The 20,255-nt window shown below is 44.2% G+C and overlaps 1 protein-coding gene across 3 annotated transcripts in view; it reads right to left on the bottom strand.

Moving 5' to 3' along the window:
• Positions 1-329: 329 nt before the first annotated feature.
• Positions 330-20,255, bottom strand: part of JAZF1 (JAZF zinc finger 1) — a 352,042-nt gene continuing 332,116 nt past the window's right edge. For 2 of the 3 annotated variants that reach the window (XM_007981786.3, XM_007981789.3), the window contains exons 4-5: positions 10,415-10,584; positions 330-2,726 (exon numbers count right to left, since the gene is read on the bottom strand). In XM_007981786.3, coding sequence (XP_007979977.1) covers positions 2,550-2,726; positions 10,415-10,584 — 347 coding nt within the window. In that variant the 3' untranslated portion in view covers positions 330-2,549. The other variant, XM_007981787.3, reaches the window with a different exon arrangement.

Genomic DNA, 20,255 nt, shown 5'->3' with positions numbered 1-20,255 from the left:
TCGGTAAAATATGTTCAACAATGGGAGCATTTTTGTTGCAGTTAATAATTATGGACCATGTTAATCCAAAAGTATCCTTTGAATATTACAGTAGTAGACACTGTTGATCTTACTGGCCTAGAACTTATTTTAAAATAGTTTAAATCCAAGCTTGTTATTGATAGAAAAGTAATACAGGCTAATCTAAGCAAAAAATGTAAGGGAATAACGTCTACGTGCATCAGCTGAACAGCCTTAGAACGAGGAACCGAATGGATGTATTAATTAATTTCCGCGGTAAACTTGATACTGGTTTTCATAATAGACACTAAGGGAAATAAAGAGCCATATTTATTTTTGGGTCAGAGGCAGTTTATTTTCAATGTGATTTCATTTACATTTATAAGCAGCTTTTCTTGACAGGAATTTTGATTAAATTGCCTTCAGTTCTAAAACAAACCTCTGTTGCTTTCAGACTTAATGTGCTCTGTCCCCAACAAAACATATGAAAATATAATTTAAAGCACAGTTTTCACAGACACAGTACAATACATTCACTATACACAGTATAACAAAATATTCCCATCCTTACCTGTTTAGTAATACTGTCACAATGAATAAGTAAATAGAAATTGGAATTTATCAGTGAAAGAAATGTAACATGCACAATGACTATTGTATGACTGTTTAGCTGTTGAACTACTGATCCAGCCTGCAGTTTCTTGCACTAGAAGGAGCGAAGCTAAATAATAATTGCTGGCCTAAAAAAATTTTTTTGGTCGATTGTAGGTAGATATGAAATAGCCAAGTGGGGCCTTCTTATGCACCAACTAGTTGCGTCTCATATCTGGATCACCCTTTTAAACATAGGATAACACTGTATATGCAGGACCAAGGCCATACTTCAGATCTGAGGAAATTTTTAGAGGGCAGTGTCTTTATAAATACTTTAAAATCCCTCATTATGAGAGATTCAGAACTTATGAATACAGAGGTTTACTCATCTGGCTAACAGAATTGTCATCCTTTCAAAATGTTTGAAAATTGAGGAGGGACCCCTGCTTCCCAGCTATATGTTACGTAAGAAAGACTTTTCATCAAATGGGAACATGGGAAGAAACTTTTTAATAAGCAATTTGAGTCTGTTTTATGGGCAGTTAGCTATCTTGAAGCATTTTTTATTGCATAATTAGGCAACTGGTAAACTCTCATGTTTAAGGAATAGCACTTGGGAGAAAAGAACACTCAAGGCATGATGGTACTGTCGGTGAGGAAAAACTTCAGGAATGGTCCAGATGTAGGTTACTCTAACGGGTCATATTAGTCACGCTTTTCTTTGACCACCTGCTGCAAGAAGCACTTAATTGTCAATAAGGCTCATTTTCATATTTCAGCAAAGTGTTTTATAAAGCTAAAAACAGACATTTCCAATGAGAACGCAGACCTCTCTACAATGTGATGAGAAAAGTGCCTTTTAAAAATAAGTCAAAAATGAGCATGACGAGGAGGCAACAGGGGTCTTAACAAAATGTTCCTCTTTGAAACGTGCTTAGAATTTTAGTTCTGATTTGCAACCCACAGGTTTGGTAGGGCAGTGGTTGCAAGAATTGGCAACACATAAACATTAAATTGTTGGCAATAGAGAACTACAAAGTGCTTTAAAACTTCATCTGAAGATGAAGATATAACTAAATTTCACACACACAAAATTTGCACTTAAGTATTTCAAAGTGTTTCCTAACAGATTTCAGGGAAAAGTATTTCACTAAGTGGGTATCTTGGTCCGCAGATATCAATAGGCATAAATTGAATCCCTTGTATCCAGCAGGCACTCAATGAATGTGTATTAAATGAATGAATGAACTGAATAGACTATTTTGTACAAAATACCATTTATAACACTAAAATGACTAGTAAGTCAGATGGCAAGATTTTCAGCTTTTTAAAGGGCAAAAGGATTTGCAAGATAATATAAAACACAGAAAGCACACCTTTTATGTATGTTATTTAAATATGAAAATATTTTTAGCATATTATGTTAAACATTCTTTCTTATTTATATTTCCATTACCTAAAGTCTTTCTACTCACAAATACTAACTCCATTATGTAAGGCATGGTAACCAGTTTGATAATGAAGGTATTATTTTGGTTTTGAACATATGTGAGTTGATGTGTTGAAAACGTCAATCACATTACAATCTTGAAAAAACATCTCAGTGCCAGCCCCTCCTCCCCCCAGTTGATACCACTGCAATACAATTCTACAATATGCAACATGCCCTCGATTTTATTTTGTTTTGGGGGAAATGTGCTGAAGAACCTAGAGCTTGTTTTGTTTAGCACCTTATATCAAAGTAATGAAAATGGGTATGATGATTACATGTGCAAATGTACAAAATCATTAACTCTACAAAGATACATCATTCCAAAATTACAGAAAAAATTTAAAGCATGCATTTAATTCTTTTTCTTTAAAGGGTTGCTGAATGCTTCCCCTGAAAAAAGGTGGCTGTTTTCAAAATCAGCAACTGCTGGTGAGGATTTCTTGGCACAGTTATGACCAGCATGTTATTGCTGCATCTTCCTGATGATCTCAGCCGACACCGGGGGATGGAAATTGATTGTGTGGTGCCGCAGGCCCTGAGCTGTCTTGTAACTCTTCCCACAGCGACATTTGAATGGTTTGCGGACACGAATCTGTGTTCTGTGACCATTCTTAGCGTGATATTTTATGCCATTCACATTCTGTGGAGAAGACGAAAATATTTCTTATTAGATGGATTCACAGAATGCCTGTCAAACTTGGGAAACCTCAGTTTGGGTCTGGACTGCAGTTCCTGGATGGCAGCTGTTTAGCGTGTAGTCTTTTGCAAGGACTCCAGTTGGGACCCTTAGGGACATTCTGGTGTGTCAATCATGGGCTGTACGGATGGCCACACACACAGCTGACTCCAAATTTCAGATGTGCCTCAATTACTCTGAAAATGAAATTACTGATTTCTTCCAATTTTATATAAAATACATATTTAGGACTTAGACTGTATAAAGAAAATCCTCTGAATCTTTTCCACTCTAAATAAAGTTAACAGTGAACAATCCTATACAAATGTCTTCAGCATGTCCAACAAAATATCTTTCTAAAGAAAAAAAACATTAGGGCACATCTCAAAGTTTGACATACAGAAATTTTTTATTTGAAAACTCAATTTACATCTTGCTTCTAGACAACTGTGTTAACAGTTCCCTACCATGCCTTAACCAGAGTTTTTGTCAATGTTCTGCTCTGCCCTAAGCCAGTATCTCTGATGCCACCGTGGGAGCTACTTGTTGCCCAAATCGTGTCACCCCACTGTACAATTGTATATGTTTAATAAGCACCTGTGGTCAGACTGGGCCTTACCTTAAGTATTACATTCCAAACATACAATGAACTTTAAAAATTTAAGGTTATTTATATAATGTCAGTCACTAAGATTGGACTTCTTAGCATCTGGATACTAAAGTTATCAAAATGCTTTCTGAATTTCTATTAATCGGTTTTGCTAGCTCACCAGCATATTCTATGTAAGACTCCATTCTTAGAGTCACTCTCTACAGTTTTAACAACCAGTAATCCTCATCCCAATTAAATGGTGAGGAAATAGGCTCAAGGGTAGTAAGTAACTGGTGGAAGATTTAAGAAGGGATGGCAGAGGTGTGGTATTTGAGCATAGGTCTTAATTTCCAAGTTAGCAATTGCCAGATTAGAGAGTAAGGGAACACAGAAGACAGCCTAAAACAAAAAGCACAGATTTTAGGAGAGTGAGCTGTTTCCTAAAATACTACCTAAATCCAGTCCTGCGAGGCCCAGTCCCTTGCCCAGCTAAAGGATTCCAACACAAAACTGTTCTCACTCTTCATGGGATGCCTTTAAAGAGCTCCCAGAAAACAGCTCCCTGCTGTCATCTCATGAATATCTAGCACAGTGCCTGGCACATTGTAGATGCTCAGTAAGTCTCTGTGAGTGAATGAAGTTACAACAGCACTTCCCAAGTTCATGCCTCACTAGTATGGAAGAAGGGTTGCTACTAAATATAAATATAAATGTTTGGTGGTTATTACCACTACATTAGAGATGTGCAATGCACGTTAATGTTTTAAAAAAGTCCTTGGAAGAGAACTCTGCTGGACTTTGTTGAACCCAGGGGTGCCAAGTAGCAGTTGGCTCAGTCTGAAGGTTGTCCAGTGATTTGAAGCAGGACAAACAGTCTGCTCTGAACACCTGGCTCCAGGCCTTCTGTACCTTGTCTCCAGCCTTGTTCTTCCAGCATCAATCCTTTCAAACATAAGTTCTTCAGTCTTGTTAAGAGGCATGTTGGGGGTTTCAGAGCCTGCTGGGGCAGGAAAGGGGAGGGTAGTGGCAGTGGCAGAATCAGACCCACTGAGATGTTTGATGGGTAGATATGTCCTGCCAGTCCCTGGTGGTTCCATCCCCTCCAAGGCCCAGGCACACGAGTGAAGAGGCCAACGTGTGTATCGAGCCCAAGTGAGCCTTCAGATGATTCTAGCCCCAGCTGGTGTCTTAGAGCAACTGCGTGAGAGACCCCAGGTGAGAACCACCTTGTTGAGCCAGGCAGCCCAGAAAACTGTAAAAGATAATTGTTTTAAGCCATGTATTGTGTGTGAGAGAGACAGAGAATGAATATTAGTTTTATGGCCATTAGAAAAAGACTTCCAACTTTAATATGGTAGAAAGTGTCCTGGGTTACAAATGCTAGAGATGTGCACCTGCCTGCTTAGTAATATCCCATTTATAGCTCAACGAATATTGAGCACCTAGCAGGGTCCTTTTCTGCGGATGAAGGGCTACTAAAACATTTCATGTCCTTGTTTTCATGGGGAACTTGATGCAGGACAGATCATTAGTAATCCAGCTACCTCTGTGCCCCAGAACCATTCAAAACCTTGTCAGAAAATAGAGGAAACCAAAACCAGAAAAGCATTAACCAAGAAACAAAAAGGCAGAGCAACTCTTAATGGTGTCAGGGCTTAGCCATTCTACTGAGGGCTGAGGTTTTTATAACTAATTAGGCTAAAAAAAAGATTTAAGACGAGAAATTGCTAAAACTAGAGAAGCCAGTCCAACGTGAAGTCAGATCTGTCATTCATCAAGAGAAGGACAAGCCAGGGCTGAGGGGATTCCAGCAAGCGCTGTGGCCCGTTCCCAGCTTGAATGTAAACATTATGTTGTGTGTCTGGCATAAGACTGTGAGGAAAACAGCCAACACTACACACACATCAGCTTTATGGAAAAATCAGGAAGCACATTTAGAAACATAAGGTATTTCCAGGGTTGGTCAAAGAACTTGCTGTGTCATCACTCCTTTGTCTTTGCTGCGTGATTAAAAATGTTGACAAGTGTCAGTGGGTTGCCCTTATCACAAATGTTAGTACAAGGTCAAGTAAGACTCTATGAAGACATTTCCTTCAACCAGCCATTCAGTTAGAGGCCGCAGGAACATCCTCTTTACAAGACCAGAGGAGCTCTGAAAAAATCCACCAAAGTTTCTTACTGCATCAGTCCTGAAACAAATTTGATCTTTCAAAAATATTAGTAAAAAAATAAATAATGGCTGGAAACCTGAAATGATGGAATTGCTGAAATTCTTTGGTCTTTGAAAAAAATGGAATCAAGCTTAAAAGGGCAAGGAAGGTTGCTAACGTGTATTAAGAGCTTATCATACTGGGTACTTGATGTCAATTGCCTTATTTAATACTCATGTTCTGGATGAAAGAACTGACTCCTAGAGGAGGTGAGTGACTTGGCCAAGATCACATGGCTTGTAAATTACAGAATTGGAATAGGAATCCAGGGATGTCCGATTCCATAGTCCATATTTCCTCATGTGGTCTCCTAACGTGCTAGGTACTTGTTAATTACAACAACCAGCTGGTGGTCTTTGAAAAATCTTACCAGTTGGGAAGAAGAATTGGGATAATAGTCTGGAGAAAACTGTGAGTTACAATGATGCTCTGACATCAAGCTAGTGAGGGAAGAAAGTGGGAAGGTAGGAGGTAGAAAGGAGGACTTAGGTGGGGGGTTCTACCATTAGGAACTACTTGTCCCCTCTGATGGAATTAGGTCAGTCAATAGACAGCAGGCGATTTAGAGGCTTTTCTAAAAGTCTACTCCAAATCAAATCATGAAGCCTAAAGTCCAGATGCCAAGCTGGGCCATCCTGTCCTTACCTGAATGGGACCTTTGTTGTCAGTACTCAGGCCTTCATGTGTACAACATGACACTTGACCTAGATAAGCCCAATGGTCAGTTTCCCAGGGGCCTGGATGTTGTACACGATGGAGAAGATGAAGTTGTTTGGGGATTTGATGAGGAAGAAGAGTAAGAAAACAAACTGGGGATGGTAGTAGTGGTAATGGTGGGGGTTAAAAGTGAAACCACTTGCAGCAATGTGGACACCCCACCAGCCGCAGAAAGCAGGAGGGCTGAGGCGCACGCAGTTCCCTACTGGCCAATGCACACCAGCACACAGGGTGTCTAGCAAGTTGGGTGGGGTCTTTAGGAAAAAAAGAATTGCCTCTTCCCTCAGTCATTTAAGTAATATGTTCAGTTAGACAATTGCAGAAATTCAGAAAACACAGAAGAGCATAAAAAAAGAACAGATACTATCACTGCTAATATTTGAGTTAATTATATCTTAAGTTACATAATTGAGTTAATAATCTCTCTCTCAATACCTTTTTTCCACTTAATGTTACTTTGTGAGCACTCCCTCATCATTAAGTGTTTCTCAGTGTTTGAAAACGGGACACTATCTGGGTCTGTCTCTGTTGATGAAACTGTCACCGTGCTCTCTGCAGCAGAGGACTCCAGAGGAACTTTGGGGGGCGGGGTATTGTTCTGTTTTACAATTCTTAAAAAACAAAACAAAAAACCTTTAAAATGCATTTAATCTTCGCCATTCTAACATAAAAATTATCAAATGGAAAAAACCTCAAAGCACTTCAACCCATCTTTTAAACCTATCTGCATTATAAGGAAGGAAAGTCGTCTCTGTTCCCTGAATTCAGGCAAGTGTGAGTAGGGCAAGGGTGGTGGGCTCAGTGGTTGTGGCCTGGAACGCCTCTGGGAAGGATACAAAGGAAATAATCCTCCCACAGCTTTGGGGCTCCAGGGCTCAGTGGGGAGCCCACATTTCCGTGTTCCCATGAGCTATGCCTTGATTCCTTTGCCCTCAGAGCATCTGTCACATCTGAGACCTGTGCTGGGTGCTGAGGGACAGTGAGCTCTGAGGGTTTTGGGAGCAGTAAGGGAGATGGTGCCTCAATGTAGAAAAACCATGTGGGGAGGATGAGAACTTGACCTACGAGAGGCGGAGAGGGGAGTAGGTCTGGGAGGTTGGTGAGGGCTCCCAGAGGTGGTGGCACTGGAGCTGTGCTGGAGAAAGGAGCGGAATTAAAATGAGAGATACTGAGGGAGAGAAGAAGGGACAGGGGACCGGAATATGCCTCTTTGCCCTAAGGACTGTTCAGCTGAAGGTGGTTAAGCAGCAGCAGATGCAGGAAGGAGTCCCTGCTCTCCCTCTGTGTGCCTAAAAACGGGACACAAATTTACAAAGACAAAGAAAAGCCCACTCCCACTTCTTCCAGGGAGATCAAAGGTTAACCAATGAAGAGGACTTTAGACTCTTATTGGCCTGGAGATGGTACTGGAGGAATCTACATGAACAAGCTAATACACTAACAGGCCTTTTGTCTGCCTTTTGCTTTTCTTTTTTCCTTCCACAAGTTGCTGCTCCCAGAGACTCAAAGCCCTTTTCCTTTGTTACTTCTCTAAAAATGTACTTAACTGTTCTTTGTTGAAGACGCTGTATAAGCTGTGAGAACCGCCCATTCCCTGGGTGTCTTGTCTCCCATGTGTATATGAAATACACATGTTGATAAACTGTTTTTCTCTTAGTAATCTCTCTGTTGTTACAGAGAAGATGTAGCAACTAGAACTTATGATGACTGAGGGAAACATTGTTTTTTTCTTTTACAGAGGGTAGGGAGCATCCTAGGCTAAGGAGTTAACATGGGAAGGAAATGTGGAGACCTGGCTTTACTGCGGGGTCCTTTTCCCATTCCCTGCTCGGCATGAGGTCTGGGAGTTCAGTACCTCATTCTGTCTGCTCTGTAAATGCCAATGAAATGGTGAGGACTGCTGATCCTGAGTCAGTGTCCAGGAGACTCGGCTGGCAGAGACTGCTGCCAGCAGCAAGCAGGGAGTAAGAAAAGTCTGATTTGCCTTGGGAACAAATGAGGTGGCAGCACTTCTGGATTCTGCCCGAGTCCACAGTACCCAGCTCATCCCACTCTCTTCTCTCCAGTACCCAAGCCAGCAATGATGTAGTGAATAAGATGAAATACTAATACCATTGGAGCACAGCCCTACCTTCCAGCCAGCAACTTCGGGGCAGAAAGAGTCAGCCGCCAGCTTGGGATGTAGGAGTGGCTCATCTCCAGTGCCTGGTCAGAGGTGAGGTCACAAGCCTGCTATGGCCCTGCGTATCATGACCTGCATTCTGGCCCAGAAAAGGAAACTCACGCTTCCCTCGCGGGATCAGGACCACCCACTGCCGCCCATGTCACCTGCCAGTCAATGGGGATGGAGTTGGCGGTCCTTTCAGCCCAAGGCTCATTGAATTCTCAGTGGTGGAGAGAGAATACTCAGAAAAGCCCCCACCAACCCAGACACAGACAACGGAAGGGGGAAACGGCCAGAAACCCAAGCAGAGGAAAAGTAAAAGAATGACAAAACAGAAATGACAAGAAGGAAAGGATGCGAATAAGAGAAGGGGATGGAGCTAGAGGTGGGGGAGAGGGGATGCCTCCCCTGCACCCGCTGCCCAGAACTCAGGGCGTAGCTTGTATTTCCTTTGTGTTTTGGCGGGTCAGCCTGAGTACAGGTCATTACTTGGCTCCCGCTTTTAACATGGCCCATGTGGAAGACACCCCCGGCCCGGTGCTCGGCCCTGGAGAGCAGGCAGCAGAACGGCAGTGGTGGGGAGGAACAGCTGCGGTGAGATGCGGTGGGAACCAGCCCCAGGGGCCAGTCATGGCCTTCTCTGTAGAGATCAAGAAAGAAGGAAAAAGTCTCTTTCTGCAATGAAGCGCTGCCCTCTGGAAAAATGGGCTTGTCCAATAATCCTGTGGATGTTTTGTATCCCAAGGTAACCCCTGAGCGGCCCTTCCGTCCTCTCCCAACTCCATGCCTCTGACACAGAATGTACAGATGCGTCCTGAGGCCTGTTCTGACCCAAAATGCAGTGCTCCTCTGCCAGCCCGCAGAGGCTTCTCACATCTGCGTCCTGGGGAGTTCATTTCAGCTTAAACAACGAGCATCTGGACTTTGCATGATGGAACCGTAACAGTACATAGAGTAGGTGAAACCTAGAAATGCTAACTTTGTGGTACATTTGTGTGCCATGCTTTTACATCGACAGCTGCTATGAAAAGTACTGAAATAGATTAGTGTTCAGAGAGACCTATTTAAGAAGGGGCAACATAAGTGCTTATGCTATCTTTTCTTTTAAGCTTAAAAAAAAAGTCAGTCTGCTCTGAGTGAATCAGCGTATCATCGAGTATACCAGGTATGTTTCTGAGGTTTCTACTCCTAGCTCACAGGTGGATGTGAAAGAGCTGCTAACACCTCATGGGGAAGTTTGCAATTTTGTTTTTTAAAATGCCTTCTAGACCCATACTTGACTGTTGTGGTGTTTCTCATTTTGTTTCTGTTCCTTATTAGAAAATTTAGCACCCCCAGCTGCCCATGACACCCAGTCAGGCCCTCAGAGACCTGGGTCAGCAGACAGGCAGCTGAAGTTGAAGTGGGTGGTTTGGTGAGAAAAATATCAAACACCTTTTTTCTCCTGATCCCCTTTCATGCCAGTGGGTGGAAGGAAGCAAGAACTTCCTCAGCTGGAGGCTAAATACCCTACCACACTCACCAAATGGCTCTGGGAGTCATCTGGGGCTTTTACAACTTCAAAGTGGTCTCCCGTGAGCCACCTGCAGGGCCATCCATTGCGGAAGGTGCTTGGCAAATAAATAGGCTGACATATTTGATATTCTGTTCTGATGGGTCCCCCAATATGACATGAATTTGAAGACTATCAAAGACATGATCCTCCTACAAAAGATCTCTCTTGACCGCCAGGATCCCAAGTAGGTGAGCAGAGGGGAAAGCCCCGGCGGCAGCCAGCGGTGGCGGGTGAGCACTGCCCTGAGGGCACCTGTGTGCACGCAGTGGTGAGGCCCACACACTCTAATGCAGGAGAGGGGAGTGTCTCTCCCCAGCCCATATACTCGCTTTAAAATCAAGAAAGGGCTGCTGCCTTCCATGAAGCTTGCCCTGTTTCCATGTGGTTATGCCAAGCACGCAGCACCTCTGTTACCTTGTATCTCTTTTTACATCCAGGAACTGGGCAGGCAAAAGGCTTCTCTTCCCCTCCATTCATGCACATGGAGCTGAGGATGGCTTCGGAGCTGATGGCACTCTCTGTGGTCCAGGACTCATCGCTGTCCGACTCCTCATAGTCCACCTCCTCCTCGTCATACTCGCTGCCTGCAGGACAAGAGAAGGGCAAGGACTGTCAGGAGCGCTCATCTCCCCACAGGATCACCCGGCCACTCCCAGGACAGGAGACATGGCAGTGGCAGCGCAGCGCTGACGGCCCAGGGAGAGGGCACTCGCGGCACCAAGTAACCGCAAACACGGCTATTCCCTTACAACCCTGGGAGCAAGAGCCCTGCGTTCCCACCTAAGAGACCAGGGCAAGGGCTTCCCAGCAATTCACAGCTAGGAGTTGGCGGAGCAAGAACATTAACTCGGTTCTACGGCAGCCCAGCCTGTGGCTGTGAAGGCACAGGGAAGACTCGCTCTGGGGCCAAAACCAAAAATAAGCAACGATGACAGGCTCCTCACACTCCCCACACTAGTGCCTGACACCCCCAAATGAGCAGAACCCTGTCCCCTTAGCTTTATGCTTTACTGGCCTAGTAAATGCAAAAATCTCCAGGGTCGGGGGTTACGTTTTGGACTTCTTAGGCATTTCCAGTAGGAATGAATTTCAGGTGTTTTTCTTTATAGATTTGAGCTGGGAAATTTGGAACTAAACGAGGGTTACCCTCACGCTAGGGAGCAAGAGGCACAGAAGGCCAGGAGCTCTGAGGGTAAATCGCCAGCAGCGACTCGTCCTGGAAGACAAGCGATCCTCTACACATGCAGTCCCAGGCACTGCGTCTGCCCTTCAGCTCATGCCACGCTTCCTGCTAGGGCTGGCCCATCGCAGTCATGCAGCTCAGACAGGAAGCAGGGATTCTCTTGTATTCCTAAGGGTGAAGAGCTCTGCTAAGAATTGAATTGAAATAGACTCTACTGACTTCTGTGCAAGACGGCAGGGATGGAGAACCACTTCAACAGGCAGCCTTGCTTTGCTCTTTTTTAATGAGGCCCAAAGCCATTTATTTGGAGCTTTTGCACAATACAACCCTGAAGGACGTAATTCTACAGATCATAAACAGTGTAAAATAATATGTTGACAAGTCCTAATGCATTTACAAGCCCCGTGGAATAAATAGGAATTATAGCACAACATTAATAAGAATTATATGGTAGCAATTACAGTTGTGAAATTCATCCCCCAGGTGTGAGGCTAAATTGTACCAGGGGCCTCCCTGGGTGCTTCAGGGGCTTACTCTGCTACATCAATTATTTCAACACCAAATATTGGCACTTTTATTGGGTTTCATTTTAATAGGCATTAATAAGATTGTTTGAAGAGCCAGTTGAGCCAGGAACAGGGATGCCGGCATCTGAGGCTAAAAGTTGAAAGGAGCCAGGAAGGAAGGAAGGGACCTGAAGTTTATTGAGTGCCTATTATGTTTCAGGCACATTATATGCATTATCTCATTTAATCCTCCAGTAACCCTGTGAGGTGGGGATTACTGTCACTTTTATACACACGAGCACCTGAGCCCTAATGAGGTTAAAACGCTTATGCATTCTGAATTAGCCATTAAGGGACAGTGTGCTTTTTCCCCCATTGCTTCCCAGCCCCCAGTGCCAAGCCCTTCTGAGGGGTTCCTTTTTAATCTCCTTTGAGTTGCTGGCTCTTCACCATTTAATACTGAGACAGAATTCAAAGCAGTCTGTTTTGAAGTCTGTTAGAAATTCTTGGGTGGTGCAGAAAAAACAATTTGGCAAACATGAAGCTTTGGAGTTAGATGTGGGTTTCAGTAAATTCCACTGTACTTGGCCATAGCTCCCTAAATCAAGACAGCTGGTTTGGAAACGCTTGTACCAGGCGACACAGGGGTGCCACTCTGCCACGTTGCTCAGGGTCTGTCCTGGAGCAAATCTTGAAATCTGTTTTTAAGTAGGGCATTGTTTAAGACATTTTACTCTTAAACAAATGCCACATGCTGGCGTCCTTTAACTTGCTTGTTAGAAAACTATAAACCATTTCGTAAAGCTCCTCCAGCGGGACTTCAGAAAGTTAGAATGACTAATTTATCCATCTAATTGGGCTAATTTGTTAACCTCAATACCAAGAACCACGAAACATTTAGAATGGGGGAGGGTGGGGCACCTCAGACCAACTGGGAGCTTAATGAAGCCCAACAGAAGAGAAAACTTCAAAACTCCACTGGATCAAAAGCGATCAGGCCGAGGGGCTGAAGCTGCCTACACCGTCTCTGTCTCCAGGGAAGGCGCATGGTATCCAACCCCAGGCAGGGCAGGCAGGGGCCACGCAGCTCACCCTGCAAGCTGGAACACTTCTGAGAGGGAAAGGTAGTGTGGGCCGACAGGTGTGAGCTGGGACTGTCCCAGGCAAGGTGGGACACACACCACTCAGCAGCTACAATCAAACCCTTGGGTGAAACTAGTCATCTCCCTCGGTTGCAACAAGATGGACTTCTGTTTATGCTTAATTTTGTCCTCTAACAGAGAACATCAGCACAGACCTGGGCTCATGCCTTTGCTTTCATTAGCTGAAGGACAAGCCGCTTGGCTTTTATTTTCTCTTTCATGAAACGGACACAAGTCTGTTCCTTGCAGGTTGAATTTAAGGATCAGAATGAGCGTGTACAGAATACCTGGGATAGGAGGACTTCCATAGAGTACGAGCTGAAAACATGCAAGGCAGTGTAAGCAATGCCATCTTTGTAATCATATTACATAGACATATTACATATAAAATAAGATTATCTTTAGAAGGGCCTTTTGTGAAACCAAACAAGATAATTCCAAGAGGGTTGGGAATCCCTACTGGAAAAAACACAAGAGAGACTCCAGGACCAGACAGGCCCCAGCTGCTTTCAGCTCAAAGAAGGAGCAAAGCACACTCCAGCCCCCACCTCCACGAGTCTGCAGGGGCCGGGAGGGAGCGCAGCTGGGGCTCAGAGCACTGTGAGCCAAGGCAAGTGACGCTACCTCTCTGAGCTTCAGACTGCTCATCTGTAAAATGGTGAATGCCTGTACGCACTAAGGCTATTGTGAAGAATAACTGAGTTCCTGTGTTTAGGACTCTGGACAATGCCTGGCCCATGGTAGGCATTAAAGTAGTAGTATATGGCAAGCAAATAAAATGCTATGTGAGCTGTTTATCTCATCTACTGTTCCCTTGCTCTCTCTTGAGAACAGTCCCCTTTTTAAACCTGAGGAACATGCTGGGGTTCTACTACAGCTTTTCTTATTGCACCCCAAATGCTCCCCTTTTATTAACCAGGTGTCCACAGCACCAGGCGGCAGCCAGAGGGCCTGGGGCGGGCAGCGTACGGGCTGTGGGACCCGAGTCACAGGCGCTCAGATGCTGGCACCCATTCGTGTCCCTGGCAGGGCGTGGGGGGTCCTGCACAAAACTTTTGAGGCCAAAACACAACTGCTGTTAGTCTCCTTTCAAACATTTTGGAACTCTAGAAAGAAATACCCTAAAACTAAAGTCACCAAAGCTGCTGGGCCAGCCTTTGTCCTCTGCTTTATCCATTTCCTCATGTCTTCCCATAAGAGGAAAATAAATCCTAAGCTCGTTCATTCGTTTTCAATTGCTGCTTCAGCTGCTATCTCAACACTCACTGCAGAATGAACAAATCCCCAGCCGTCTCCACGCCTTTGCTAGGGAACTCCTCCTCCATTCCTGGAAAGCAGGAGGTGGCAAAGCTGCTTCTCCTAGCAACACCCTCCCAAGTTTTACTCCTGCGCTTCAATTAATAAAAAATCGTGAGCACCGCCCCGAGTATGAATGTGTATGAATATTTTTATTATAAATGCCGTGTATGTATTAATATATTATTGCAGAAACCACATCTGCAAAGAAGCAAAAAGGGTAGGGCTAAAATAAGTATAAATATCTTAATACAGGAATAGTTTTAATAAATTATTTATAAGTAGGTATAAAGATTTAATACCCCCTTCTCGCCCCTCACTTTGAGCCCACTGCCCTGCATGCCAGCTGGGGCTTCAACGGGGCACATCACAGTCTGCACTGAGGCTATCAGGTTGAAATGAGGCTCTGGGCTACTCTAGGGGAAAATGAGGGGACCTTAAGGATGAATACATTCATTTATTCACATGGCAAACTTTTACCCAACACCTGTCAGAAGTAGAGTTGGTGATCACTAGGTCCTGTCTAAACGCCCCCCATAAGCCAAAGGAGAGGTGCGGGGTGTCCCGCCAGGAGACAGAAGATCATGAGGAAATGAAATGATGTTCTTGTTCTGTGCCTCACACCATCCCAAGACAACAAATGTTAATTTCCACACAATTTTCAAAACAAAAAAATATATATATATAAAGTATTTCCTCAAAAGAGAAGGGAAAAAACAACCATGTGTATGTATAGTTATAAGCAGTTGGGGCAGGAAAGGTCTTTGGAGTGTGAGAGTCACAGAAAGAATGTGACTGGGGGCCAGAGTGGGCATCTGGGGACAGGCTGGCAGGTGTCCTCAAGGCCACCCTCTTAGCAAGCTCTGCTGGGGAACCCTGGACTGTGGGGTCAGAATGTTGCAACTGGGAGGAACTTGCACACCACTGAATCCCACGCTCATCTTGGTGTCTCAGAAGTTAGTGACTGGGGCTGGGCACGGTGGCTCACACCTGTAATCCCAGCACTTTGGGAGGCCAAGGCGGGTGGATCACGAGGTCAGGAGATCGAGACCATCCTGGCTAACATGGTGAAACCCCGTCTCTACTAAAAGTACAAAAAAATTAGCTGGGATGGGTGCCTATAGTCCCAGCTACTCGGGAGGCTGAGGCAGGAGAATGGTGTGAACCCGGGAGGCAGAACTTGCAATAAGCCAAGATCATGCCACTGCGCTCCAGCCTGGGAGACAGAGTGAGACTCCGTCTCAAAAAAAAAAAAAAAAAAAGAAAGAAGTTAGTGACTGGGGGTGGGCAGTGGGGAGGGTTAGTGGGTACAAAACAAATAGAGTAAGACCTAGTGTATCTGCTAGTACAACAGGGTGACTTTAGTCAATAATAAATTGTATATGTTAAAATAACTAAAAGAGTATAATTAGATTGTTTGTAACACAAAAGATAAATGCTTGAGGGGCTGAAGACCCCATTTTACATGATGTGATTACACACTGCAGACCTGTATCAAAATAGCTCATGTGCTCCATAAATATATACACCTACTATGTACTCACAAAAATTAAAATTAAGAAATTTAGGCCAGGCGCAGTGGCTCATGCCTGTAATCCCAGCACTTTGGGAGGCCGAGGTGGGTGGATCACGAGGTCAGGAGTTTGAGACCAGCCCGGCCAACATGGTGAAACCCCGTCTCTACTAAAAAATATATAAATTAGCTGAGTATGGATGAGTGCCTGTAATCCCAGCTACTCGGGAGGCTGAGGGAGGAGAATCGCTTGAACCCGGGAGGCAGAGGTTGCAGTGAGCCGAGATGGTGCCATTGCACTCCAGCCTGGGTGAAAAAAAAAAAAATAGAAAAAGAAATTTAAAAAAATGTTAAGTGACTGGCCCACAGTCACACAGTGGTCCGTGGCCCGTTCAGGGGGCTTCCCTTCTCCGGGTCTACCTCATGATGCAGGATTCTAAGCAGGAAAAGATCACGCTGTGGCCTGCACCCATTCACATTCCCTCTCTTCTTCCTCTCTCCTCCACCCCACCCTTTCCAGCCCTAAATCCCAGGATGCTTCAAGGGAAAGGGAAAAGGTGCTAAGAAAAAACCTGTTCTGTGCCAACCACCCCTCCCGATACGTTCCTGTTTGGGGGTCCAGAGGAAAGCTTTCTCACCACTACCACAAAGCTCTCTAGCTTCGTTCATCCTACGTACCTACTACTTTGTCACTTCTAAGCTACATCTCCCCATTTCCTCCCTCTACCCCATAACCACTGTTTTATTCCCTATCTCTGTATATTTGACTTTTCCCGCATGTAAGTGAGATCGTGCACTAGTTTTCTTTCTGTGTCTGGCTTATTTCACTTAGCATAATATCCTTCAGGCTCATCCATGCTGTGGCAAATAGCAGGATCTCCTTTTTGTAAGGCTGAATAGTATTCCATTGTGTGTCTCTCACACACACACACACACACACACACACAGATTCTTGGTGCATTCATCCACTGACGGACACGTTGGTGGTTTCCAATTCTTGTCTACTGTGAGTAATGCTGGGAGAACATGAGAGTACAGACATCTTCCTGAGGTGATGATCTCATTTTCTCTGGGTATATATCCAGAAAAGGGATTGCTGGGTCATATGGTAGCTCTATTTTGCTAACACTTGTTATTACTTGTTATTACTTGTCTTTTTGATCAGAGCTGTCTGAATGGGTGTGGTCTTTTAAGTGATAGTTCATGGTGGTTTTGATTTGCATTTCTCTGATGCTTAGCGATGAGCACCTTTTCATATTCTGTTGGCCATTTTTATGTCTTCTTTGGAAAAATGTCTGTCCAGGTCCTTTGCCCATTTTTTAAACCAAGTTACTTGTTTTTCTGCTATTGAGTTGTATGAGTACTTTGTAAATTTGGCTGTTAACCCCTTATCAGATATATTGTTTGCAAATATTTTCCCCAATCCATAGGCTGCTATTTCATTGTGTTGTTAGTTTCCTTTGCTGTGCAGCTTTTTAGTTTGTAGTCTCATTTATTTTTTATTTTTATTTTTTTGAGACAGAGTTTCACTCTTGTTGCCCAGGCTGCAGTGCAATGGAATGATCTCGGCTCACTGCAACCTCCACCTCCTGGGTTCGAGTGATTTTCCTGCCTCAGCCTCCCAAATAGCTGGAATTACAGGCATACACCACCACACTTGGCTAATTTTGTGTGCGTGTGTTTTCTTCTTTTTTCTTTTTTTAGTAGAGACAGGGTTTCTCCATGTTGGTCAGGCTGGTCTCGAACTCCTGACTTCAGGTGATCCACTCGCCTAAGCATCCCAAAGTGCTGAGACTACAGGCGTGAGACCCTGTGCCCAGCTATGCAGTCTCATTTATTTTTGTTTTTGTAGATTGAACTTCTGGTGTGATACCCAAAAAATTCATTGACAAGGCTCATGTCAAGTTGCTTTTTCCCCACGTTCTCCTGTTCTCTAAGAGTTTTACAGCTTCAGGTCTTAAATCCATGTGGAGTTGATTTGTGTGTATGGTGTAAGATAAGGGACCCATTTCATTCAAGTATATGTAGAAACCCAGTTTTCCTAGCACCATTTACTGCAGAGATTATCCTTTCCCCATTGTGTTCCCTTTGTGCCCTTGTCAAACAATAGTTAAATACATGTGGGCTCTCTCTTCTGTTCCACTGGTCTATGTGGCTGATTTCATCCCAGTACCATACTGTTTTGATAATCACCTTTGCTTTGAAATATAATTTTTATTTTGAGATGGGGTCTTGCACTATTGCCCAGGCTGGAATGCAGTGGTACAATCTTGGCTCACTGCAACCTCTGCTTCCCAGGATCAAGTGAGTTTCCTGCCTCAACCTCTTGAGTAGCTGGGATTACAGGCACCAGCCACCATGCCCGGCTAATTTTTGTATTTTTTGTGGAGACAAGGTTTTGCTATGTTGGCCAGAGTGGTCTCAAACTCCTGACCTCAGGTGATCCGCCCGCCTCAGCCTCCCAAAGTGCTGGGATTACAGGCGTGAGCCACTGTGCCCGGCCTGTAATATAATTTTACAAGACCAGTGCTCTAACCACTGAGCTATGGAGCCCAAGTGCCTGTAATATAATTTTAAAGCAGGAAGTGTGATGCCTCCAACTTTTTCATTCTTAGGATCACTTTGGTTATTTAGAGTTTTTGCGGTTCCATATCAATTTTAGGATTGTTTTTACTGTTTCTGTGAAGAATGCCATTAGGATTTGGATAGGGATTGCACTTATTTCACATGGCACTTTCGGTAGTATGGACATTTTAAGAACATGAATTCTTCTGATTCATGAGCAACGGATATTTTTCATTTATTTGTGTCTTCTTCAATTTCTTTCATCAATGCTTTATAGCTTCCAGTGTACAAATCTTTCACCTCCTTCATTAAATTTATTCCTTTTTTTTGATGCGATCATAAATGGGATTGTTGTGTTGATTTCTTTTTCAGCTAAGTTGTTATTTGTGTATGGACATGTTACTGATTTTTGTATATTGATAATGTATCCTGCAACCTTACTGAATTCATCTTCCTCTGTACTTCAAAATTAGTTGGATCAGATTTGTAATTTTGATGAAACAATCCTCTATTAGAGGAGAATGCCCGCAGAGATCTACCTTTCAAAAGGACACAAGGTTTAAGGACACAAAGGATCCACCGGCTGTGACACTGGGTGAGTGCGACAGTAGGGTGGAGAGTCAGCCCAGCAATCCCTTTTATTGGGATGGTTAATTGTTTCTGTTGATGCGCCGGTGAAAGTTCCATGGTTTTGAGGCCCAATTATTTTTAAACAAACAAATCGGCAGATTGTATGAATGTGTACATGTCATGGCAGTCAAAATGCCTGTTTTTTGTTTGGCCTCCTTTTGCTCTAAGCCATTAGCTCCTTAAATTCTGGCACTTGCCTTTATACCCAAATCTACCTGTGCTTACTTGATTTTTTAGTTTGGTAAAAATTCTAGCTGCCTAAGAATGGGCACATTTTGTTTTACATGTGCATTTAACCAGAGAAGTGTCTTTGCCATTGAGGCTTGAGGTGCCGCCTATGAACCTGGCCCTAGGAGAGGTGCTTTCCACATCACCAGCCTTTGTCTCTCCAACTGATCAGAGGGAAAGCTACGGTGTCGGAGGGTAAGGGATGTGCTGCAGGTCACCTGGCTAGCAACAGGCCCATCAGGTCTTTGGTTTCAAAATTTGTGCTCCTTTGATTCATTTTTAAATTGAATATCCCCCGTATGATGGGGAGAACAGAGACGCAACAGACAAAGCAAGGCCCTGGAGATGGGCTGCAGAGAGAGGAAAATGAACACAATGCATGGAGTTGCTCAAAACTACATGTGGTGCGCAGTGTGTGAGCAGGTGGGAGCAGCGTGCTAAGCCTCATGACAGCCAGTGATGGGACCCTGCCATCCAGGTGGCTGTGGTCCAGTTTTCCAAAGGCAAGGGACAAGAGCTGTCTTTGTAAGGCTCTCTGTAGTCTTAGATATGATTAATCAATTTTAAAATGATGTTCACTAATGTTAGGGTTTCTGCAAGAAAATGTAATTTAACCTGACGCTGTCACATATAAAAATTGGCTGCCACTCATCTTTCTTGGGTTGAGTTTTCTGTATTCATACTCCATGGTTTCATAACCACTGTGGTGGGAGCCTGGGGCGGGCAGGACAGCAGCCGAGAGGGGCCTCAAGAGCTCATTTCAGCATTTCAGTTGGGGAAATGACCAAAACCAAGGTACGACCCTTGGTATATAAGACAATTATATACCACAGGATGGCCAGGGAGGGTTGTTGGAAAAGGAGGTAAAAATCAGTGTCAGTTTCATGAATCACATGAAGAAACTGAGGTGGCCTGGAACTCGTGCATGCACATGCACACACACACACCCCCCTCTCTTCCTGGCCACCCACCTACACCGAGCCCACATCGCCATCCAGGGGCCTTGCCGGGTGCTTCTGCCACATTTGCTCTCTCACTGGCCACAAGAAGATTTCCAGTCTTGCCCACTCTCCTCGAACCTCTGCCCGCACTTCCCTTTGCTGACTCCTTACTCTGAGGAGATGGCGCAACTCTGTTTTACTGCCTACAGAGTTCTCATTCTTTGTGGTCATAAACATAAAATAGTGACATA

The sequence above is a fragment of the Chlorocebus sabaeus genome, chromosome 21 (genome assembly GCF_047675955.1).
Source record: "Chlorocebus sabaeus isolate Y175 chromosome 21, mChlSab1.0.hap1, whole genome shotgun sequence".
NCBI lineage: Eukaryota > Metazoa > Chordata > Mammalia > Primates > Cercopithecidae > Chlorocebus > Chlorocebus sabaeus.
This window is presented reverse-complemented; position numbering and strand designations above follow the sequence as displayed.